Here is a 20,453-nt window from a genome sequence, read left to right as displayed (position 1 = left end):
ATGAGTTAAATGGTTGACTTGTTATGGTTTGGGCCCTACCCTAATTTCTTTCACTCATTTCAATTCTGTAGAAGGCATTTACAGAGTGCTTTGGTAGGGACAAAACGCACAGTACTCATCTGTCTCTTTACAACTTGATTCTGGTTTGAAAGTCGAGATATTTAGCCAAGCACAATGCTACAACTTTCTGATGTTGTAATTGAACAGTCTGGAATTAGTTATCCACAGGCTATTTAACCAACATTCTTTTAACAGTTGAGAAGTCATCTTTGTAAATATAGGAAAAAAAAGAAGAAAAGGAAAACCATTTTTCAGTTCTGCTTTGTGCAAATAAATAGAAAAAAAATTAAACTCACTTGCAGGAAACTTTTGTGCGATCAGCCACCATGGTCCATTGCTGCTGATTTGTTGAAACCTCTATGTAGTAGCTGTAGCTTCGATCATCACAGTCCCAAAGCAGTAACCTAAGTATGAAGAAGCATTTGAGTGATAAGTAAAACAAATGTCAAACCAAGATGATTACTTATGTTTCCTAGCCCTGCACATCTGCCTCTTAATCCTTTTTTATATTTAGTTATTTCTTCTGGAGTGCATCTCCAATGCTCAGGAAGGTCTTCACTGTTTTTGTCATCTCAATATTATCTGTATACTCATTATCCTACAGCTAGTAACTGACTTACAATAACCATCATACTAACACTGTTCTATGACATTCACCCAATTACCTCTAATTTATTTGAAAGACAGTAAATGAACTAATCTATCTGGCAAGTGGCATTGCCTCCTTTAAACGTTAGTCAAAGATCTTTCTTCAAAGGTCAGTTTAAAATGGGAAAGATAAAAAGATACTGCTGACTGAGAGGATTACACTGTCTCCTTAACTGTATTTTTCTTTTCCTTTTCTTTGTAAATATATAAGATTTTTTTTTGTTGTTGTTTTTAAAGTCAAGATTCAAAAATGGGAAGTTTCAGTTGTAGTTTATCATAATATAAGGAAAGCACAGAATTCTTGAGAAAATTGCTAAGGCAAAAAGAGAAAGAAAAGAAGGTCTCAAAGGATCCACTCCATATACATCCTCACAAATGTGCATTGCTTCAAGAAGTGCTCTAAATGTTACAGTCAACAGCCTTCAATTTTCATCCTTATCTCACACAGAAGAAGATCAAAAGCATCAGGAATGTGATTTAACCTATGCGTATAGTTTTCAAAAAACATGTATGTCAAATATTGTACCCCCCCCCATTCCTTCCCCTTACATGGGGATTCTCTCTCTTGTAATAGACATCAGAATATCCCAAGTTGGAAAAGGCTCACAAAGATCACCGAGTCCAACTCCTGGCTTCAGATTGCACCACCCAACATTCAAACCCCGTGCCTGCAAGTGTTGTCTAAACCCTCCTTGAACTCCAGAAGCTTGGAACAACAACGGCTGCTCTGGGCAGCCTGTTCCAGGGCCCAATCACCCCCTGGTGAAGAACCTTTTCCTAATGTCTCAACCTTACCCAACCTGACAGCTCCATGCCATTCCCTCAGGTACTGTTGCAGTCACCAGAGAGCAGAACTCAGTGCTGCTCTTCTCCCCTCATGAGGAGCTGCAGCCTCCCCTCAGCCTCCTCAGGTCCGGCCTGAACAACCAAGGGACCTCAGCCACTCCTCATACTCCTTGCCCTCCAGAACTTTCACCATCTTTATAGACCTCCCTTGGATGCTGACTCACGTTCAACAACCAACAGAATCCCCAGATCCTTTACAATAGCACTGCTCTCTAGCCTCTTACCCCCAGGTTTGTAAGCACATCCAAGACTGCCCAGCCCCAGGTGCAGAATCTGGAACTTCTTGCACTGAAGTTAAACTTTACGCTGTTGGTGATTGCCAAGCCCCCCAATTTAATAAGATCTCTCTCAAATGCCTCTCTATACACAAGGAAGGCAACAGCCATAACTCCAAGTCCTGTATCCAAGCCATCAATGAAAATATTAAAGACAATTGCCTTAAAATGGAGCCCTGCAGAAACCCACTAGTGCCTGGTCACCAATCCCATCACATAATGTATTTGTGTAACTGTATACTAGAACTTTGTTCAGAAGGATACTGTAAGAAACAGTATCAAAAGCTTTCCTGAAATCCAAAATAATATATTAATTATTCCCTTGTGAAGTCTGGGTAACCCCGTCATAAAAGCAAAAGAAGTTCATTAAACAGGACTTTCCCCTTACAAACCCACTCTGTCTGTGACCAGTTACTGAGCCGTCTTTTATGTATCTTTCAATAACTTCCAGAATAATCTTCTCCATAACTTTGCCATGCACTCACTTGAGATCGAGAGGCTGTAATTACTAGCATCTCCCTTCTGTTTCAGTTACAGATGACTAGAAACACAATCAGCATGATGATATAATATTCTCTCTCCAAACTACCCCAAATTTTGAAATTGCAATATTCTGAAGTGCACAGTCCTCATTATGTCTTCTGTGTACAATTATGCTTTGCTGATTTTGTTATTAAAACCCTTGCTCTCTGAACCCTAACACAATACTTATATGGAGAATAAATACCATACTGCAACATACTAGCAATTACTAGTTGTTGCTAGCTCTAGATCCTTAGGTTCTTGTCTCCAGTGGCAACTAACAATTCCTAGAGTAACACATTGTTGGATTTTGTTTACCTGGGGAATTGATAGTTAGTCAACAAACCTGCCATAGATAAATATAGAACAGTTAACAATCCAAAATGACTACAAGTGCACTGATGACTTAAATCAGAGTAGCTACAGCCACATACAACTAGAGAACTGTGAAAGCCAGGTAATACAGCCAATCTGCATTCATTCTTTAGCTGAGTGGAATAGCTACTGCAGATCCACACTTTTCAAAGTGTAATAGACAAGGACCCAATAATGAAAATAGTTCAGACATTTGAAAAGAAAAGCAACTTGTGCCATGCTACATTGAGAAACAAGACAGCTAGAGGGGGAAAATGACCTCACCATTTGCTGAACACAGAATCTTTTCGCTTACAGAGAAATGTTGTCCAAAGCAGTAGTTGGACTCTTCAGAACTGGCTTATTAAGGACATGTGTGACTGTATAGTTGCCTTAAAAACAGCACTATTAGCTTCAGTTTAGAGCAATCTGATTTAGTTCTTTATTTCCCATTTTGGAATCCTAGCATCCAAAGTGGAACTGGGTCTACAGGACAGGCAGAGTTTAAATAAACTCCCTCAATGCCCTCAATTAAGACTGGCTAATTGATATTATCAAAAATAATGAGCTATCAAAAGTAGCTTTAAGAAGCTCAAACTAAACACTTAACAGAAACCTTTTTGTACATTTGAATACTCTTTGCAAGTGAAAAAATTCAGAGCTGACAGAAAAAATAAAAATTGTTGCCCACAGCAACATGTAAGACTAAACTAAAAAAACAGAAGAAACAAAACCAGAGCCTAGGGCCTCATCAGATCTTCCCCATTCTGCTTTTCTACAGCTAGAAGGCATCCAAATGCTGAAGAGATTGAATGAAGCACTTTCTGCTTTAAAAAACAAACAATCAAACAAAAAGTTTATTAGTTAAAATCTACAATCTGTTAACTACTAATAATAGATGCTGAATTGATTTAATATCTATGTTTAGACAAAGTCTTCCAAATGTTAGAAAAACAGAGGAGAAAAGAATGTACATAAATTTGTTTTCTTTTAAATGGTTGCTAAAATGTAGCTAATTATGATTTTCAATAGGACCCTTTTCATCATGGAGGCTCAGTCCCGCTTCTTTGATCGATGTTTTCAAAGAGTTTGAGTATCAGAAGCATGCTAGTGACTGTAATTACAATTAACAATACTGTAATCAAAACTGGCTTGGCTTTAGAGTAAAAGGCTAATGGGAAATATGTATTACATGCACTCCTTTTAAGAACGCATATAATTGCTCTTTTCCAAAACAACTCAGCCCAAGTTAAAAAGCTTGACAAAGCATATGCCTTGAGATTATTACGAAACAAACAAGAAGTGAATGAAAAGTGGGAAGAATCTTTCCCAGCGTAACTCAGCATGTAAAGGTAAATGTAGCTCTTTCTCTCTTTGGGACTTGTGAAAGAAAAAAATAGTAATTCTTACTTCACCTCCCTGCAGTATCTTTTGTAAGAAAGAGACAGGAAGAAGACTTTACCATAGAATCTAGTTCAAATTTATTCTGCATGAAATGCCTTTCTGGATAAGCCAAAAAGAAGTTTCAGTTTGATAAAATGAATATTCACACTGGGCACAAGGATCACTTTCTATGCCAGGTACAATAATTTTTCAAACACATCCTAGGCAAGTTACCAGGTTAAACTTTTGTAGAGAAACTGTGTTTTGCTATGATGGATATTAATTCGCTTCAATGAAAATGTCAGAACTTACACTGGAAAGGCAAAAGGCAAAAACTTACACTCTAAGGCAAATTTCCCTGTGACCCCAGAACTCTCTATATAAGAATAAAAAGTTAAATTAGCTCTTGTTAGCAACTCTGCCCTCAAGATGAAGAAAGAAAAGCTGAACAAAGCTTTATCCAGCTCATTCCCTGCAAGATCATGAGATTTAAACATATGGCTAATATACCACTTCTTTGGGCATTTAAGTGCAAGCCTGTTAACCATTTAATGTGATACTATTTTTTACTATTTATATGCTGAAGATGCTTCATAACAGTTTTCAAATATAAACAAAATTTCATGTTATAAGTATGGGAAACTGTCTGCTACATCAAAAGAGGCTGCTGTACTTTCTCAGCAGTATTTCCCTGAATGTCATGTGTTCCCCTGTGATTGACTGCTCTGTGCTTGTATGAATATTCTGTGTTGTCTTTGCTTGCTTTTTACTGTCAGAATCCCCCAAAAGACTGTCACTGTTTAGTTCAGGCTGCTATGTAGCTATTTAAACAGAAGTTGATAGCAGAATACCAAACAGCAGTGGTGAAACTTACAGAATGCCATTCATTTCCTAAATACTATAAAGTCAGTATTTATCAAATACAGCATACATACTTCATAGTATTATGCTCATAAACTATTTACATGCTTACTGAATTCCAAAACACAGCAGAAAAATAAAACATGAGGTAATGACATTTGTTCAAAACTGGGGAAAAAGAAAAGTAAGCTCACAGAATGAGTATTTTTTTTATAAAATTACGATCACATTTTTGTCTCTGGTTGCCTAAAATCCCCTCACATTTTCTGCAGCAGAAAGTTAATCATTTTTATTCAGGATACTCCAAAGGAGACAAACTCCTACATATTTTCCATGTGCTTATGTGATCGTTTATTCTGAGTCATGATCTCACATTCAGTTCAGACAAGAGTAGAAAATGAGCAGTAAAGAAAGAAAAAACTTCACAAGGAGAAAGTGGTATTGAATATTAGAAAGCTTAAGAGCTGTACAGGATGATGATATAAGCAAACAAAAACACATTAAAGCTTCCTGATATCATTTATTAACTTAAGAATTAATCTGAATATGAAAAAAAAAAGAGTTATCCATAAAGTATGCATATTAATAATAAAGTATTCAAAGAGATTAAATAGGGATAAATGTTTAATCTACTTTTACAGAGATGCAATGCATCTGTATTTACTTTAATCTGAAAACCACTATGGTACAGAGGAATTCTGTCTTCTGCCACATTATTATAGCAAGTCCTGTTCTCATTCTATCTTGGAAATTCATAGAAAAAAATATAAAGTTAAAAATATAAAGTTATCAGCCAAAATTATGGTGTACTGATGTTACTTTTCAGTACAAGATAAATGTAGTGGGAGTTAAAGCTACTGTGATATGCCAACCATTTCAGTATTAAAGTTTGAGCCATTTAGAAGTTAAATAAAAGGCAGTCATATCATGTTTATTATGTTAAACATGTCAATTGCTGCCTTTTTGCATCTAGTTACATCTAATATTTTTTTTCTGTCACTGATAAGTGCTTTTTCAGAGAGGAAAAACAGTGAGGTTATTTTCTGTCCAAACAAGCAACAGGACAGAAATAAACAGCAGAAGTATGTATTTTCTCTGTTGACTGTTTCAACTATCTCATAAGCCGTTGAAGGAGGAGTTATACAGTCATTATACTAACTTTTTTTTTTAAACTAGATTTTTAAAAATTAATTCTAAAATCTGAAGACATTACTCATTTATAGTTACTTTTAAACAGAAGCTTTTCTAGCTCTTTTCTAGTAGGATTTTCTACTGACCACTGACTAAAGGGTTGTAAATAGGGTCCTGTCAACCTGATCATGGTACCAGGGAAGGTTATGGAGCAGATCATCTTGAGGGAGACCACATGGCATGTGCGGGGCAGGGATCAGGCCCAGTCAGCATGGGTTCATGAACGGCAGGTCCTGCTTGACCAATCTGATCTCCCATGATTGAATGACCCACATGGGGGGTGAGGGAAAGGCTGTTGGTGTGGTTTTCCTAGATTTCAGCAAAGCCTTTGACTCTGTCTCCCACAGTATTCTGGAGAAGCCAACAGCTCATGGCTTGGACAGGTATACTCTTTGCTGGGTAAGGAACTGGCTGCAGGGCCAGACCTAGAAAGTGGTGGTGAATGAAGTGAAATCCAGCTGCTGACAAGTTCCCCAGGGGAACCCACCTGGGGTCTTTCCTGTACAATATCTTTACTGATGACCTGGATGAAGGGATTGAGTGCATCCTCACTAAGTTTGCAGATGACATCAAAATGGGAGGAAGCATTGATCTGCCTGGGGTAGAAAAGTTCTACAGAGGGATCTGGACAAGCTGGACAGCTGGGATAAAGTTCAATGAGAATAAGTGCTGGGTCCTGCACTTTGGCCACAATAATCCTAAGCAATGCTGCAGGCTTGGGGCACAGTGGCTGGAAGACTGTGTAGAAGAAATGGACATGGGTGTGTTGGTTGACTCTCTTGGCTGAGCCAGCAGTGTGCCCAGGCGGTGAAAGAAGGCCAATCTTGTATGAGATACAATGTTGCCAGCAGGAGTAGGGAGATAATTGTTGCTCTGTACTCCGCAATGGTGAGACAGCGTCTCAAGTACTGCGTTCAGTTTTGGGCCCCTCACTGAAGAACTGGAATGTGTCCAAAGAAGGACAATGAAACTATGAGGGGTCTGGAGCATAAGTCTTAAGAGGAGCAATTTTGTATCCCAATACAACCTGATAAATCTAAACAAATCTAGCATAGGACCACCAAGAAGCTCTAGAAGTTGGTGCAGGTACACAGAGAGACTGGGGAAAATGTCTTGCTCAGCCTAGGAGAGCTTGAGATGGTGGAGGAACTGTACAGCATTTTTCAATACCTGAAAGAAGGTTATCAAAAAGAATGAGTCAGGCTCTTTTCTCAGGATCAAAATGGGAGAAACACAAGACAATGTTGATAAATTGAAGCAGAAGTTCCAAGGGGCCTAAAGCCATGAGAAAACAGGAACCACATTAAAGGGAAAAAAATGTGCAGTGAGGATAATTAAATATTGAAATAAGCTACCCAGAAAAGTTGTGGATCTTCAAGACCTGCTTGCATAAAGCCTTGAATAAGATGGTCTTAGTTCCTTCCCGGTAATGCTATTTTGTTCAAAAGGCTGGACCAGATTCTCACATTCTCAAGTCCCTTCCAACATGAATGATTCAAAGATACTAAAATAAATTGACAGATCTTGCAGAAAACATGCAGACAACATGTACTCTAGAATCAGCTCTCAGTACATTTCTAACACATATTTGAGTACCAACACTCCTGCTTTTCTCAATTCTCAGAATTGAGTTGCCATAGTAACACATTTTGACTCTAGGCTCTCTTCAGTGGAATTCTGATTTCTAGAAACTAGAAGCATCTATTTTCATTTATTTATTTATTTTTTTAAGAAAGAGAAGTTTATGTATTTAGTATCTATCTCTGATACAAGCACATTCATTGGCATGCTGATGTCTCCAAATGTAGAACATGTAGACTTTAATTTCTAATTCTTCCTTTAAAATCTAAACCCAACGACTCAGTTTCTGGGGGCAGAACAATTCATGACATTCTTTAGTGTGGCTATAGCCTAAAGGAACTGCTCCTGGAAACATTATCCTGGTAGAAGAATGAGATCAAGGAATTTTTCAAGTAAACGTAACAGTAAAACAGGCAATTAATACAATTTAATCAGTTCTGGAAGACCTGCTAAAAATAAATAAATAAATAGATAAATAAAATAACCCTTCCACTTCCATTAAGATGAAATAGTAAAACTTTTTTGCTTTCTGTCTGTATGTTACTTGAACTCTGTTCCAGCCACAAATTTCAAAGTATTAGAGATCTTTGTCACTGTCTTCCACATTGCAGAGTAGAAGACATTACAGACTCATGCCAAAGAAGCAGCTGCTATGTAGTGAAACCTCTCTTCTCCACCCAAAGGGGCATCAATCCCTTATCTGCCTATGATCTGACAGAGACATTAGCCTAAAACACTTGCTTTTTCTAGGCAGAACTTGAATGAAAGGATGACATAGTGCTAGCATCTCTCTCTCTAGGCAAGGCATGTCGTCTTGTCTCTCAGATCCTGATGATGATGATGCCTATTATTGTCATTTTTTGAGGAAAGCTGTACATCTTGCTTGTACGGTATATGCAGGAAAAGCCATCAGAATAAGATGAGACTCTGACTTCATATATTTACAATGCAATAGCACGTAAACAATTAAATGCCTGTTCACTTAGAAATATCTAATAAAAATGATTATTATTTTGCTCTACATACTTTCCAATTGTGCAATTCTTTCTTGACAACCAAAAACCTAGTTCATCTAATACATCATTAAATATGAAATTTTATTAAAAACAACATCAAAAAACCAAACCAAACAAGAAACCCCACAACTCCTGCTCAAGAAGAATTAATGCTAGCATTAAATTTAATATAGGAAAGCCAAACTATTGCATTAACTTGTAGTGACAGTATGACTCACTCATTGAAAGACAGCAGAAAATTCTAAGGCTGGGAGACAGAGGGACTGCGAACTGTATACAATATATTTCAGTTAATGCATTCTTCTCTTATTCCTTCACATGTGCAAGTCTCTGCTGCTACTTAAAATTAAAGCTCAAAGTGGCATGAAAATGTTGTAATTACATTTTCAATTACTTCTTTTAAGAAATCCAAGTACTGTATCTTTTTAGTTTTCTACTTGAGATGTAATACTTAATTTAACAATAAAAACATCAAACTCAAAAGCATAAAGTATTCGCTGTGGAAAACTGCCAACTACGCTTCTTATTCAACTTCTTGCACATGATGAGAACAACTCTGGACTCACAGTAAGCATAATTTGTGTAGCAAGGAAACAGACAAATCAGTACATTTGTAATGGATAGAGTCTGGATTTCTGACTTTAAACTTTCATGTTTATAATCATCACAGCAATGCTACAAGCTGAAAACAAAACACACAGCTTTGGAAGAAAGGAACCTTTTATTTTCATGATTTAGGGATATTGGGATTTTGTACTTTTTTTTTTCCCCCTCTGAACTCATTTAGAAAGTCTGCTTTTGAGAAATATGAATGTACAGTGAGCAGACAGAGAAGCGAATCCAAGAAAACTAATGACAGTCTCAAGCATTTTCTTACACCTCCCTGTTCTCCTTCAGCCTAAATAGCTTTAAACTACCTTTTTTTCCATTGCTGGAAAACAAAAACTGGCAATTATGAAATGTCACATCTCACTCACTAAGCAACTGACTTAAGACAACTCTGATAGGCAGATGGCACAGATCCTAGCAGTATATACTTATACTGGGTCTCTGCTGCTAACAAGGACCTACCCTGCAGTTTCTACATTCACACACTAGGACATGAGCTTCAGAAAGCTCTTTCTTTTTTTTATTATCACAGTTAATTAAATTAAGTTCCTGACATCACACTCCAAATTTACAGAGAACAAATGATATCAGGACAAGGTTCTGAATGCCTGATTTTGCTAAATACAATCATTTACATTCCAAATCTGATGTTGGAAAGACTATTTTCTTCTTCACCCGTTTACAGTCCTGCTCTCCAATCTACTTCTAAAGCACAAAGGAAATCCAAAGAAGTGCAAGAAGATTTTACATTACCTAAAAGCTGGTTCATCAAATCCACAAACATTTCCGACATGAGAACAGACAAAAATATTTCAATCCAGATCTAAATAATGTAATTAATCCAACACTGTAAAGCAATATTCAGTTTACTGTGCCCTTATTATGCACTCCATATTCATGTTAAGAGCTTGTATTAATTGCATAGTGAAAAGGAAACCTAGCTGACTCTGATATGATGGATCTCCTCAATGAATGTTTCCGCTTTCACAATGAGATGCATATGAAGAACTGCACATACTGTGATCACAAGGGAGGCTGCAATTGAATTTCTATTCTACTACAAATACACATCTTTAATCTTACAATTTGACTATTACTATTATTATGCCTCTGAAAAGTAATATTTTCTGGAATTGAACTGTTCTATCTTGACATACAATTCATGTATTTAATTTTTAACATACCCATTATACTGAAATAAAAATGTCAAAGGACAATTACTAAACTAGACACCTCACTACCATAATTGCCAAACATCCTGTATTCTAAAGAAAATAACTGCATTCAGCAGAAGTCTCACTGTTGCCTTTATTTTAGAGAAAAATAAACCCTCTTACCGTATAGATCCAATCATGTAGGGCTGTGCTAGTTGGACTACAATAGCTCCACTCCCAAGCTGATGGCACGTGTACCCAGAATCCCAGTCATAGTTTTTTGTGTCTCCATTCAACAAGGCGTTGCGACTCCTGCTGACACCCTCAATCACACTGGCACAATCTGCAATTGTTGCAACGTTTTCAGCAGGAACTGCAAATTAAAACACAAGGAAGATACACACAATAAAACAGTCAGAAAGCAGTTCAGACTGTAATGGTATTCATTCCCAGCAAAGAACTGGAAAAAAAAAAAAACAAAAAACACCAAAAACCTAACTATTAAAGTATGGCTAACACAAGGAAACATTAATTCTTGTTTAATATAAACTATGAAACTCTGCTATACATGTGCTTCAACACTTATTTTTGGAATTACATATTTACCTAATTATCTTTGTTTACATTTAAAACAATGCAGAACTTGGCCTGTATTTCAGAGAGATTCCCAAGCTTTTTGACTCTCATCATTCAGTAAGTTGATGAAAGGACATTAAAAATCTATTTAAGATGCCCTATTCATGCAAGACATCTATGTCTCACTCTTTTTTTTCTTTTTCAACACTCTAGTAAAAAATCAGATTAACAAGGTTGCAAAATGATGTTCTCTGAACATGCAAAAATCAAGGTTATCTGTTCATTCTTTTGATGTGCTAAGTAACACTGAAAACACCACTTTAGCTAAACAACAATAAGTATTCTTTGGAAAAAAAAGCTAAGACTGTCAGCTTTTGATGAAGAATAACCAATATGTGTGTGGTAACAAGATAAACAAGAGTGGAAGAAATAACATCAAATTATTACAGTCATATGAAGGACAATGATCAATTCAACAGAACTTCCAAAATCACAACATCTCATGCCAAACAAATCAGAAAATCAGAAAATGAACAAATAAGCCAAAAGATGAAATGTACAGAAAACTTTGAAACACTGACAACTAAAATCCAAGATTATTTGTATTTTCACACAGGGAAACAAATAATGTATAGCATAGATGAAGATGGATTTATGCAACATCTTAAATCCACTTCAGAGTGAAAACTTAATAACAGACTGTGATTTTCTCTAAAATATATATTAAAACTACTACATCATCTGAAAAGAGCTGAAATACCACTATATGAAATCTCAGAACAAATTTTAATGTCTCCAGAAAGAGCTAGGATTCCAGTACTTAAGGGGGGAATACACAGAAGATGAAAAAGGGCTTATCATAAGGGTACGTAATGACAGCACAAGCGGCTTTCAACTGAAAAAGAGGAGATTTAGATTAGATGTTTGGAAGAAATTCTTCACTGTGAGAGTGATGAGGCCCCAGAACAGGTTGCCTATAGAAGCAGGGAATGCTCCCTCCTAGGAGATGTTCCAAGCCAGGCTGGATGGGCTTTGGGCAATCTGGTCTAGTGCAAAGTGCCCCTGCCCACCATAGGGAGTTGGAACTAGATGAACCTTAATGTTCTTTCCAATCCGAACCATTCTGTGATCACATGATTCTGTGTTTTAATTGTGCTAGTGGTGCTGGGGACAGAATCTTCAATGGTTAAAAAAAAAAAAAAAAAAAAAAGTGTAAGCTTATTGCGATGTAATAATTCAAGGCAATGAAGAAACAACAGTTTTCCCCAAATCTACTGCACTATCAAATTTGATAACGTCACTGTGTGCTCATCACAAACTAGTAAAACCACTGCATTCTTATTCTAGAAATCACTTGATTTGGTATTACTAAACAGAGACATTCAGAAAATCTGAGATTCCTATGGGGAAGAAAGAAGCAGACATGGCGTGTACTTCACTAGAAATTATCTGAATAAAGCAAAGATCAACAACGCAAACTATGTCCACAGGCATCGAAGCAGAGTGTGCCTTGGTTTTCTTTTCTTCCCCTCTTCCTTGGCAATAAGAGAACTATTTGAGTACTCGTTTATACAGGCATTAAAGCATCTTCTATACAGTGCTGCTTTTTGTAGGAAACTGAAGCTACTAGGTTAAAAAAAAATATGTACAAGAGAAAATGTCAAAATGAATTTTCATGCCATCACTCTATGGAATATTCCAGGCACTCTATGAGTTACGTAAGTCATTAACTGTACACAGTGCAACTTGGTTCATAAAATATTTTACCTGCATGCCCCCTAAGCTTCACCCTGCTCCTTTGCACATTTATATTTCTCTGCCTATCTGCAGACTGACAAGATGTTGCCCCGATTAGCCTAACTCCTTAAGCAGCCATATAGCAACTGTCTTAGTGTACATTTGAAAGTTCAGTCTTTTTCTCTGCAATGGTTAATTAGAATGTGATTCTAACTAATGGTAGCATGCAGAAGGTGTCATACTGCTTCTTCTCTCTAGGGGATTCTGCCACTCCCTATTTTGAATGTTTATTATCTTCTTTTATATCTGTTTGATAGGTTTATTAAAAACACCATCTGGTGGGGACTCTGATCTGTGCTGTATTTTCAGTTCTTCTGGTTTTCTTCCTTTCTCCCATTAGGATTTCTGTTTAAATTTGGGTCACTTGTTTACAAGAATGTACTGCCAAAAACAACGGTCTTGTTTCTATTTTCTTTTTCTTTTTTTTAATTCACCAAGCATCCAGCTATTACAGTAACCAACTTTGTTAAAGAAAACAAAAGAAGAGATTACAAACATGGATTTATTTTTTTTTCCCCACTGTTTATACTCTCACAAATTGAATTTGCTTTTAGGGAATAGAAAAGATGTTTGCTAGCAAACCATACACATTCTGTAAGCAAACAGCAGAAGAAGGTGATTGAAGTTACAGAACAGCAGCATCAAAACAGTTATTAAAACTTACTTTGTTCCCTGGTCTTAAGCTGCAGCATGGAGCAATGAACTCCTTGGCAGTATATTTAACTACAGTAGTATTATCTTAAGAAAGGACTTGGATGCTTTTTAATCTGTCTCCATGGTATAAATGCTTCCAAAAAATCTGATAAATAATCTGATTTATAAGGTACTGTTATCGTCTACTAAATTGTAAACACCAACCTATGCCATAGATATTGCAATTGCTGAAAGATACAAAGTAATGCATACTATAGGCACTATATCAGAATGTGAAGGCTTTAGAAAGAATTACAGTTTCGATGGATTGTGAAAGGAATTCCCACTAATAATGTTTTTCAATGTGCAATTGTCAGTTTGGATTAAAACAACTACATAGAAGACTGATTTTTCAGGTGCTGAGGCTTGTGATTTCTGATTCCCAAAAGCATACCAAAAGCCATTAGAATTGAGCATACTTTTACAAAGTTGGCAACTAACTATCTACCTAAAGAACTGCTTCACTGAACAGTGAAGGTTGTCTGAAGAAGGCAATGACAACAGTCGTTACAGAAAAGCCCTAGGAAGTAAGCCCTTGTTGTAGCACTGGAAACAGGAAGGAAAAAAAAGTCACTGGAACCGTATGAGCAGATCTTTATTGAAGATTGGGTAGCAGCTACTAGCCTGACCACATGACTGTCCTTTTCTGCTGTAAGAGGGAAAAAAAAAGGGTTTCCTGCAGTATTTAGATGGTCTTAAAATTTTAATAAGTTCCTAGGGCTATGCTTGCAGAAACAGTGACTTAACGCTGCTGGGGAAACCTGCATGGCTTTAAAGAACACTACCCTTTAAAAAGAGAAGATACAAAATGAAATACCTCTGCATGTAATTAACATTAAAGTAGAGATGAAAACAGCACCTCTTGTGGCTTCCTTGGAGAGAGTCAGCAGTATGAATGCCGAACCACATACTAGAAAACCGATACAACTGGTTTCTCTCTGTTATACATTTAAAAGTGACTTTTTTGTTGTTGTTCTTGTTTTTTGTTTGCTTTTCATTTTTAATGACTGTCAGTGAGTAAAAGATGAATGATAATTTCTAAGTTGTTTTCCTTTACAACAAATACTCCGAAGGTTTACAATGATTCATAAGTATTGAACAGCATCCCCCAGAGGGTGAACAAGGACATACCCATGTTTCATATCTCTTGCTCTTTGGTCATTATTCATTGTTCCCCATTTCATATGTAATGCACCAGTGTAAAGACAGTCTGATAGACTGAGACAGATCACAGATAAACACAACTTCATGTACAAGCCTTCCACGTTGTATTCCCTACGACCTTAGCCAAGCTCAAAGTAGGACGTTGGGCTAGGCAAACCTGTGTGCTACACGGTCCTTAATTGCATCTCAGCAGGGAGCACTGATTAAAGGTTTTTTAACCATGGGACTAAAAGAAATTACCATTTTTTTTCCTTTTGCAGCAGATAAAAGGAATCAGTTCCCATACATTCGGGGGAAAATGAAATAAAAAAGCAAGAGGCATTATGTACAAGAAGCCCCTTACTCATTACTGTAGCTGCTTGCCAGTGGGTAGGTTAGAAGCCATTACCAAGCATCACTTCATACTGGGTACTGCATCTGCATTCAAAGGAGTATGCCTCCTGCTTGTAAAAACTTTAATTTGTTTTGGATTTCAGATTAAACATTAATGACTAAAGACCATTCAAATTTCAGGAGCTCACACTCACTAAAAACAAACACTATGCTTTGGAGATTTGAAAAAATTTGCATCCCTGTTAAACAAAACAGTTTAAGTCAATCTAGTGTGAATCCAATACGCAAAACTGCTAATGTGCATACGCATTTGGAGATAATATGCCAAAAGGAAAATTACATTTCAACTCTAACATCTGCATTAGGGAATAATTTTGTATGATTGAATTAATTTCTGTCACTTACCTCATTTAACAAGACAACAAAGTGTATATCAACACTAGAATACCAAGATGGTGCTAGAAAAAGCATTTCCTGCAACTTTTACCTCAAAACTGCTAGTTAATTGTCAGTGGGTTGTGTCAGTACTGCATCCAGCACTGTGTACTAGAACTGTATAAATCATCTTGCATATGAACTTTTAAATGTAATGTGTTGAGTTAATCATTTGTGATGAAATCTTGATATGTAAAAACACAGTCATATAAAACTGCTATTATCATGACATTTCATTTTTATTATTTGTTTACCAGTGTTCTAATCTTCACTTTAGAATGACAGCCATTAAATCGATATTACATATCAGTAATAATATGATAAATTACCCAATTTTTACATAAAGCTTTCTGATCAAGTTGAATAGGTTTAATGAAAATTAAATAATTACTTCTAAATCTATAGGAACCCTAAACAAAAACCTCAGTGGTCTTACTACTCTGGAATGAGATTTGAAATGAGAACGTCCTTGAATAGTATCTTCAGTGTAATTTGGTAGAAGTTTGGGTCACAAAGGCTTTCAGAAATGACCATATGACTTTCAAGGAATGAGTAACATTTCCTTTTCTTAATTTAAATAGGTTCTAGAAAGAGCAGTTATGGTATTAAATTAGGTTGGAACAGACACATTTAATCCTATACTACATAAACAACAAAGTCAATAATTTGACCGCTTTTTCAAGGGTTAAGAATAAGTTTCTTTGCTCACTGAAACTCAGAAGTAATCTATTCTGATTATCACACTTTCGTACATCTCCTGTAGCCTTCCCAACTGCTTTCAATTCACTTCAACCTATCCAGTCACTGGAAAAATAGAAGTCACAACATTATGAATCCCATTAGAGCATTAAGATACATCTTTGCCAACTATGCTACTGGTAGTTACACAAGTGTTTTTTTATGGAACTGGGACAGTCTGCTTGATACAGCAAGTCAGATAACACACTGCCTGAACAGTAACCAATTACAGGTATGTAAAACCAAGCACTAAACGGATAAAAGGTCATTTTGCTTGATCAAATCTGTTGAGAGTATTTTTAAAGAGGAAAAAGATATAATTTCTGATGGAACAGCCATTGTGTCTGTGCAGGAGTCCACAAGTGGCCTGTCCACAAGTGGTTCCAAAATCTTTCCATTTGTCGCTTTCTCACCATAAAATCTGCATATATTCAACTTCCACTGCCTCATTTGCAGTCAGAAATTGGTTGACATACTCCCTCTTTCAATTAGCTACTCTGTGAATTCTTACTGCTTTAATTTTCTGAGAACTGCACTGACTACCATCACTTCAATATGAAAAGCCCTATGGACCTCTTTTTACTTTTTGCAAATTACATCAAATGACTTACAGGTACAACAAACTGATTTACCCACACTGAATGACTGCATAGTTCCACAGTTCACTACTGGATACTTAACAGTATGTAGACAAAACCCTATTTATTGTGACCAAAAATGGGTTTGGATGGAAGTGGTGGATCTACTTAGAATATTCTAGAGCAAAGCATGTATGCAAGGACCATTACAGTGTCTTTGTGGTATGTGCTGTGATCTCTCATATGCTAAGCTATGTAATTCAGTACACCCAGAGGTTCCATGAGCTCTAGTGTCCATTCATGCAAACATCCTGTTACCTCTTCCTATCTAACGTGGTTGGCAAGACAAGCCCCATTACCTGTTTTCTAATACAAAAATGTAAGAAGTATGCCGTGATGTGGTACAGAACTTCTCTTAAGATTGCAGTAGGTCTTTCATATCACTACAAAGAAATGACCCTCACAGATTTTAACTATCAGGAGATGTTTTCAAAACTTGATAGCCCATGGGTGAAGAGAACTATATATACCCACAGCATAGGTTTCACCAGCACCTATTGATAGCCTAACAGATTCTAAACAGCATATGCATCATCCCATGTAATTTTGCTGAATGTCAAATTTGTAATCCCATACTGGCTCAAGAGAAAGGTGTAAGTTAACAGCTACCCTTACAAACTCTACATTGCTGGCTGCTCAGAGCTCAGCGAGTTTTACCCATTAAGTAAAGAATCTAGTATACCATATATTCATGTAAATTGTCCTTTTCATCCTCTACTTGGCTCCAATTTCCTCTTCATAGCTAACACTCCCAGATGTGTAGCGATTTATTAGTCAGCAATTTTCTCAATAATTCACTCTTTCAAATGTCATCAGAAGTACTTCACAATACACACTGCATCTCTAGTTTCGCTTGCATTTTAGGAGGACAGCCTGCTCTGAACAAGGAATACAATATCCATTGTTCAGTGACTTTGTAAGCATCTGCATTACCATTTGCAAGTGTCAGCACATTTTAATCTCTGATAAAAACTGTAGTGAAAAAGAGAAGTAAAAATAATAAAAGTTCTCTGTAGTACTAGGAAGCACAGAACTTATGTGAGTTTATAGGAAAGAAAGATCACTGATTGCCATAGTTGAACTAAGAAACCTGTACCAAAACTTACATTGACATAGTTTACTTACTTTAGCAAACCATGCCTGTTTAGGACTTTTACCTTAAGTAACGTAGTATTACACAGACATAATTAAGTTAGTATTAAATAATCTGTTTTGAGCAGCAGAAGTAACAGAGCTCCATCAGCGTGGTGTTCTGGGAATAATGGTAGTCAATATAATGTTCTGCCCTGAACTCTTTGTTGGAAAAATCAACAGAGTTCACTTTCAGCAGCTGAAAGCAGGCTGCATAAGAAGCTGAATGTGCCCAAATTCATCTTCATTGCAATAAATAGCTCTAGTTACTCCATCCCAGTTTGGAAATATAAGCAAACCTACCTGGAGGCAATAACAACCATACTGTCACATGGAAGGAAAAATTGAATTTGGAGCAAAGAGAGACTGAATTCCCAGTCGTTTTGTCAGCAGCAGTTAATTTAATTTGAACTTTCAATATTGCTGCAGCATTCATTACTAATTGATCCATAGCACTGGAATTTCAAAGCAGCCATGAGAACTAGCCAACTAACTCTAAGCATACAGCACCATTTATCTCAAGTTAAGAGATTTCTGCGTGGAAAAAGAAGTACAGGAAGAATACTGTGATAGCCAGTCTTAAAAGGCAAGTGTACCCAACAGTTCATGTAAAATGGAAATCGTTGCATTTCTTACCTATCAGACCCTTCTCCAGAGCAAAAGTTTTGTTGGTAAACATGCATTCAAATGCCACAATATGGAAAACTTTGTTCACTGTGTTGTGTGTCCCAACGATGCGAATATACCTGCAGAAGTGGAAAAAAGGATAAGAAGCACATGTTGATCATAATGAAATTCTAGGCACCAAAAAATAAATGTTTCAGTGAGACTCTATTGTGCCAAACTGTACATGTGGGATTCACTTGCACAGAATCAAATAATTGCTAAAAATAATTAAAAAGGAATAAAAAAGAGAAATTTCACAGCAAAACACAATAGGGTGCCAAGAGAAAAAGAGCTGACAAATGTATCAAAGTCTTTCCAGAGTAATATGCCCAGAAAAACAGGAATAGACAGTGCAAATGTATACTCAAGGAGACTTTAAAGCATGGGGGTCCAACCTTTTGGTTTTCTGGACCACACTCAGTGAAGATGAATTGTTGTGGTCCACTAGTAAAATATATGGTCTTTGTTGTTGATCTTTTATTAATCATAATACATATCTGAACAGAAAAAAATTGTGAAACAAAGCTAGCTCTGGATTTCATTCCTGCTTGTGTAAGTTGTACATTTAGACTCTAATTCAAAATCAAATAGAGCTGCTCTTGAACATCATAACCTATTCACCTTTTATATAACCCTGGAGACTTTACATTCTATAAAGTCATTAATCTTGATTCAATCTGATTCATTCATTTTCAGAACAGATCCAACAGTACTTATCATAAATTTTTCATATAAATGGAATACTGTACTCTATTTCAATAAATATTGAACAAACAGCATAGAAAACTATATTGAACAAGTATCATCATCCCACAGAACGGGTTGCCTATAATGTAGGAAGCTGTGTGTTAAATGAACTCATTTCAATTAAGAATCACCAGAATGTATGGATCTTTAGCAATATCATTTCTCTGCTGTATAATACAATCTTTTGCTTACATAGTATAACTAAAGTTTCAGAGTAATGGCTGCCCACCAACAGAATAATTTTGGCTTGTGTTCATCATAACAAGTTTTAAAGAAATGCAGATTTCAGTCTTGTGAGAGTTACTGACTTCTGATCCTTTCAGATAATATAACGAGTTCATTAAAAAACAAAAGTCATCCATTATATGTCTTTTTCAAAATGTATATACAACATGCTCAACATTTCAATTAATTTAAAAAATGATTTATATTATAATTGCTTGAAACAAAACAGACAGGTATGTTATTCCCAATTCAACTTGTAGGTCAATTATCACAATTAAGAACGATGCTGAACTTAGCTTTTGCCATGTAATTACGACAAGTGCCTGCAAAGAACATGGCAGGAATGTTTATTCACAGTTAGGGAAACAGCAGGTCTTCCCCAGACATGCTCACAGAAGTGAATCAGCTGCTGTTAGCTGATATATGGATGCCGTACTTTGCAATAAGAATGCAAAAATTGATACAGGCCTCAGTTTTTCTTAACACAATAAGGATAATTTGTAGTGCACAGTCAGCCACAGCAACAGCAGAATCACAACAGAGAACCAGAAACAAGAATCACCTAATTTACTGCAGTGTAAGAGACCCTATGTTTTCTACTCACAAAGCACGAGAAGAACACTAGACAATAGACTCAAAACAGAGCTGGCTCAGAAGCATGATTCTGATGAGAAACTGCAATGTTCCCCAGGTCAAAATGAACGGTAAAGTTTTAATTCAAAGGATAGAGATTCCAGAAATATAAAATGTGTATTACATCTCGTGATATGCTTGAAAATGTAGATTTTCCTAAGCACTTCTCTGATAGAA

The 20,453-nt window shown here is 36.4% G+C and overlaps 1 protein-coding gene across 1 annotated transcript in view; it reads right to left on the bottom strand.

Annotated features, from left to right (window-relative positions):
- BTBD9 (BTB domain containing 9) overlaps positions 1-20,453 on the bottom strand; it is a 107,321-nt gene that overhangs the window by 26,337 nt on the left and 60,531 nt on the right. The window contains exons 8-10 of the mRNA XM_015857669.2: positions 18,642-18,751; positions 10,684-10,873; positions 357-464 (exon numbers count right to left, since the gene is read on the bottom strand). Of these exons, the coding sequence (XP_015713155.1) occupies positions 357-464; positions 10,684-10,873; positions 18,642-18,751 (408 nt within the window). The remainder of the gene's footprint in view (positions 1-356; positions 465-10,683; positions 10,874-18,641; positions 18,752-20,453) is intronic.

The sequence above is a fragment of the Coturnix japonica genome, chromosome 3 (genome assembly GCF_001577835.2).
Source record: "Coturnix japonica isolate 7356 chromosome 3, Coturnix japonica 2.1, whole genome shotgun sequence".
In the NCBI taxonomy this organism is placed as follows: domain Eukaryota; kingdom Metazoa; phylum Chordata; class Aves; order Galliformes; family Phasianidae; genus Coturnix; species Coturnix japonica.
This window is presented reverse-complemented; position numbering and strand designations above follow the sequence as displayed.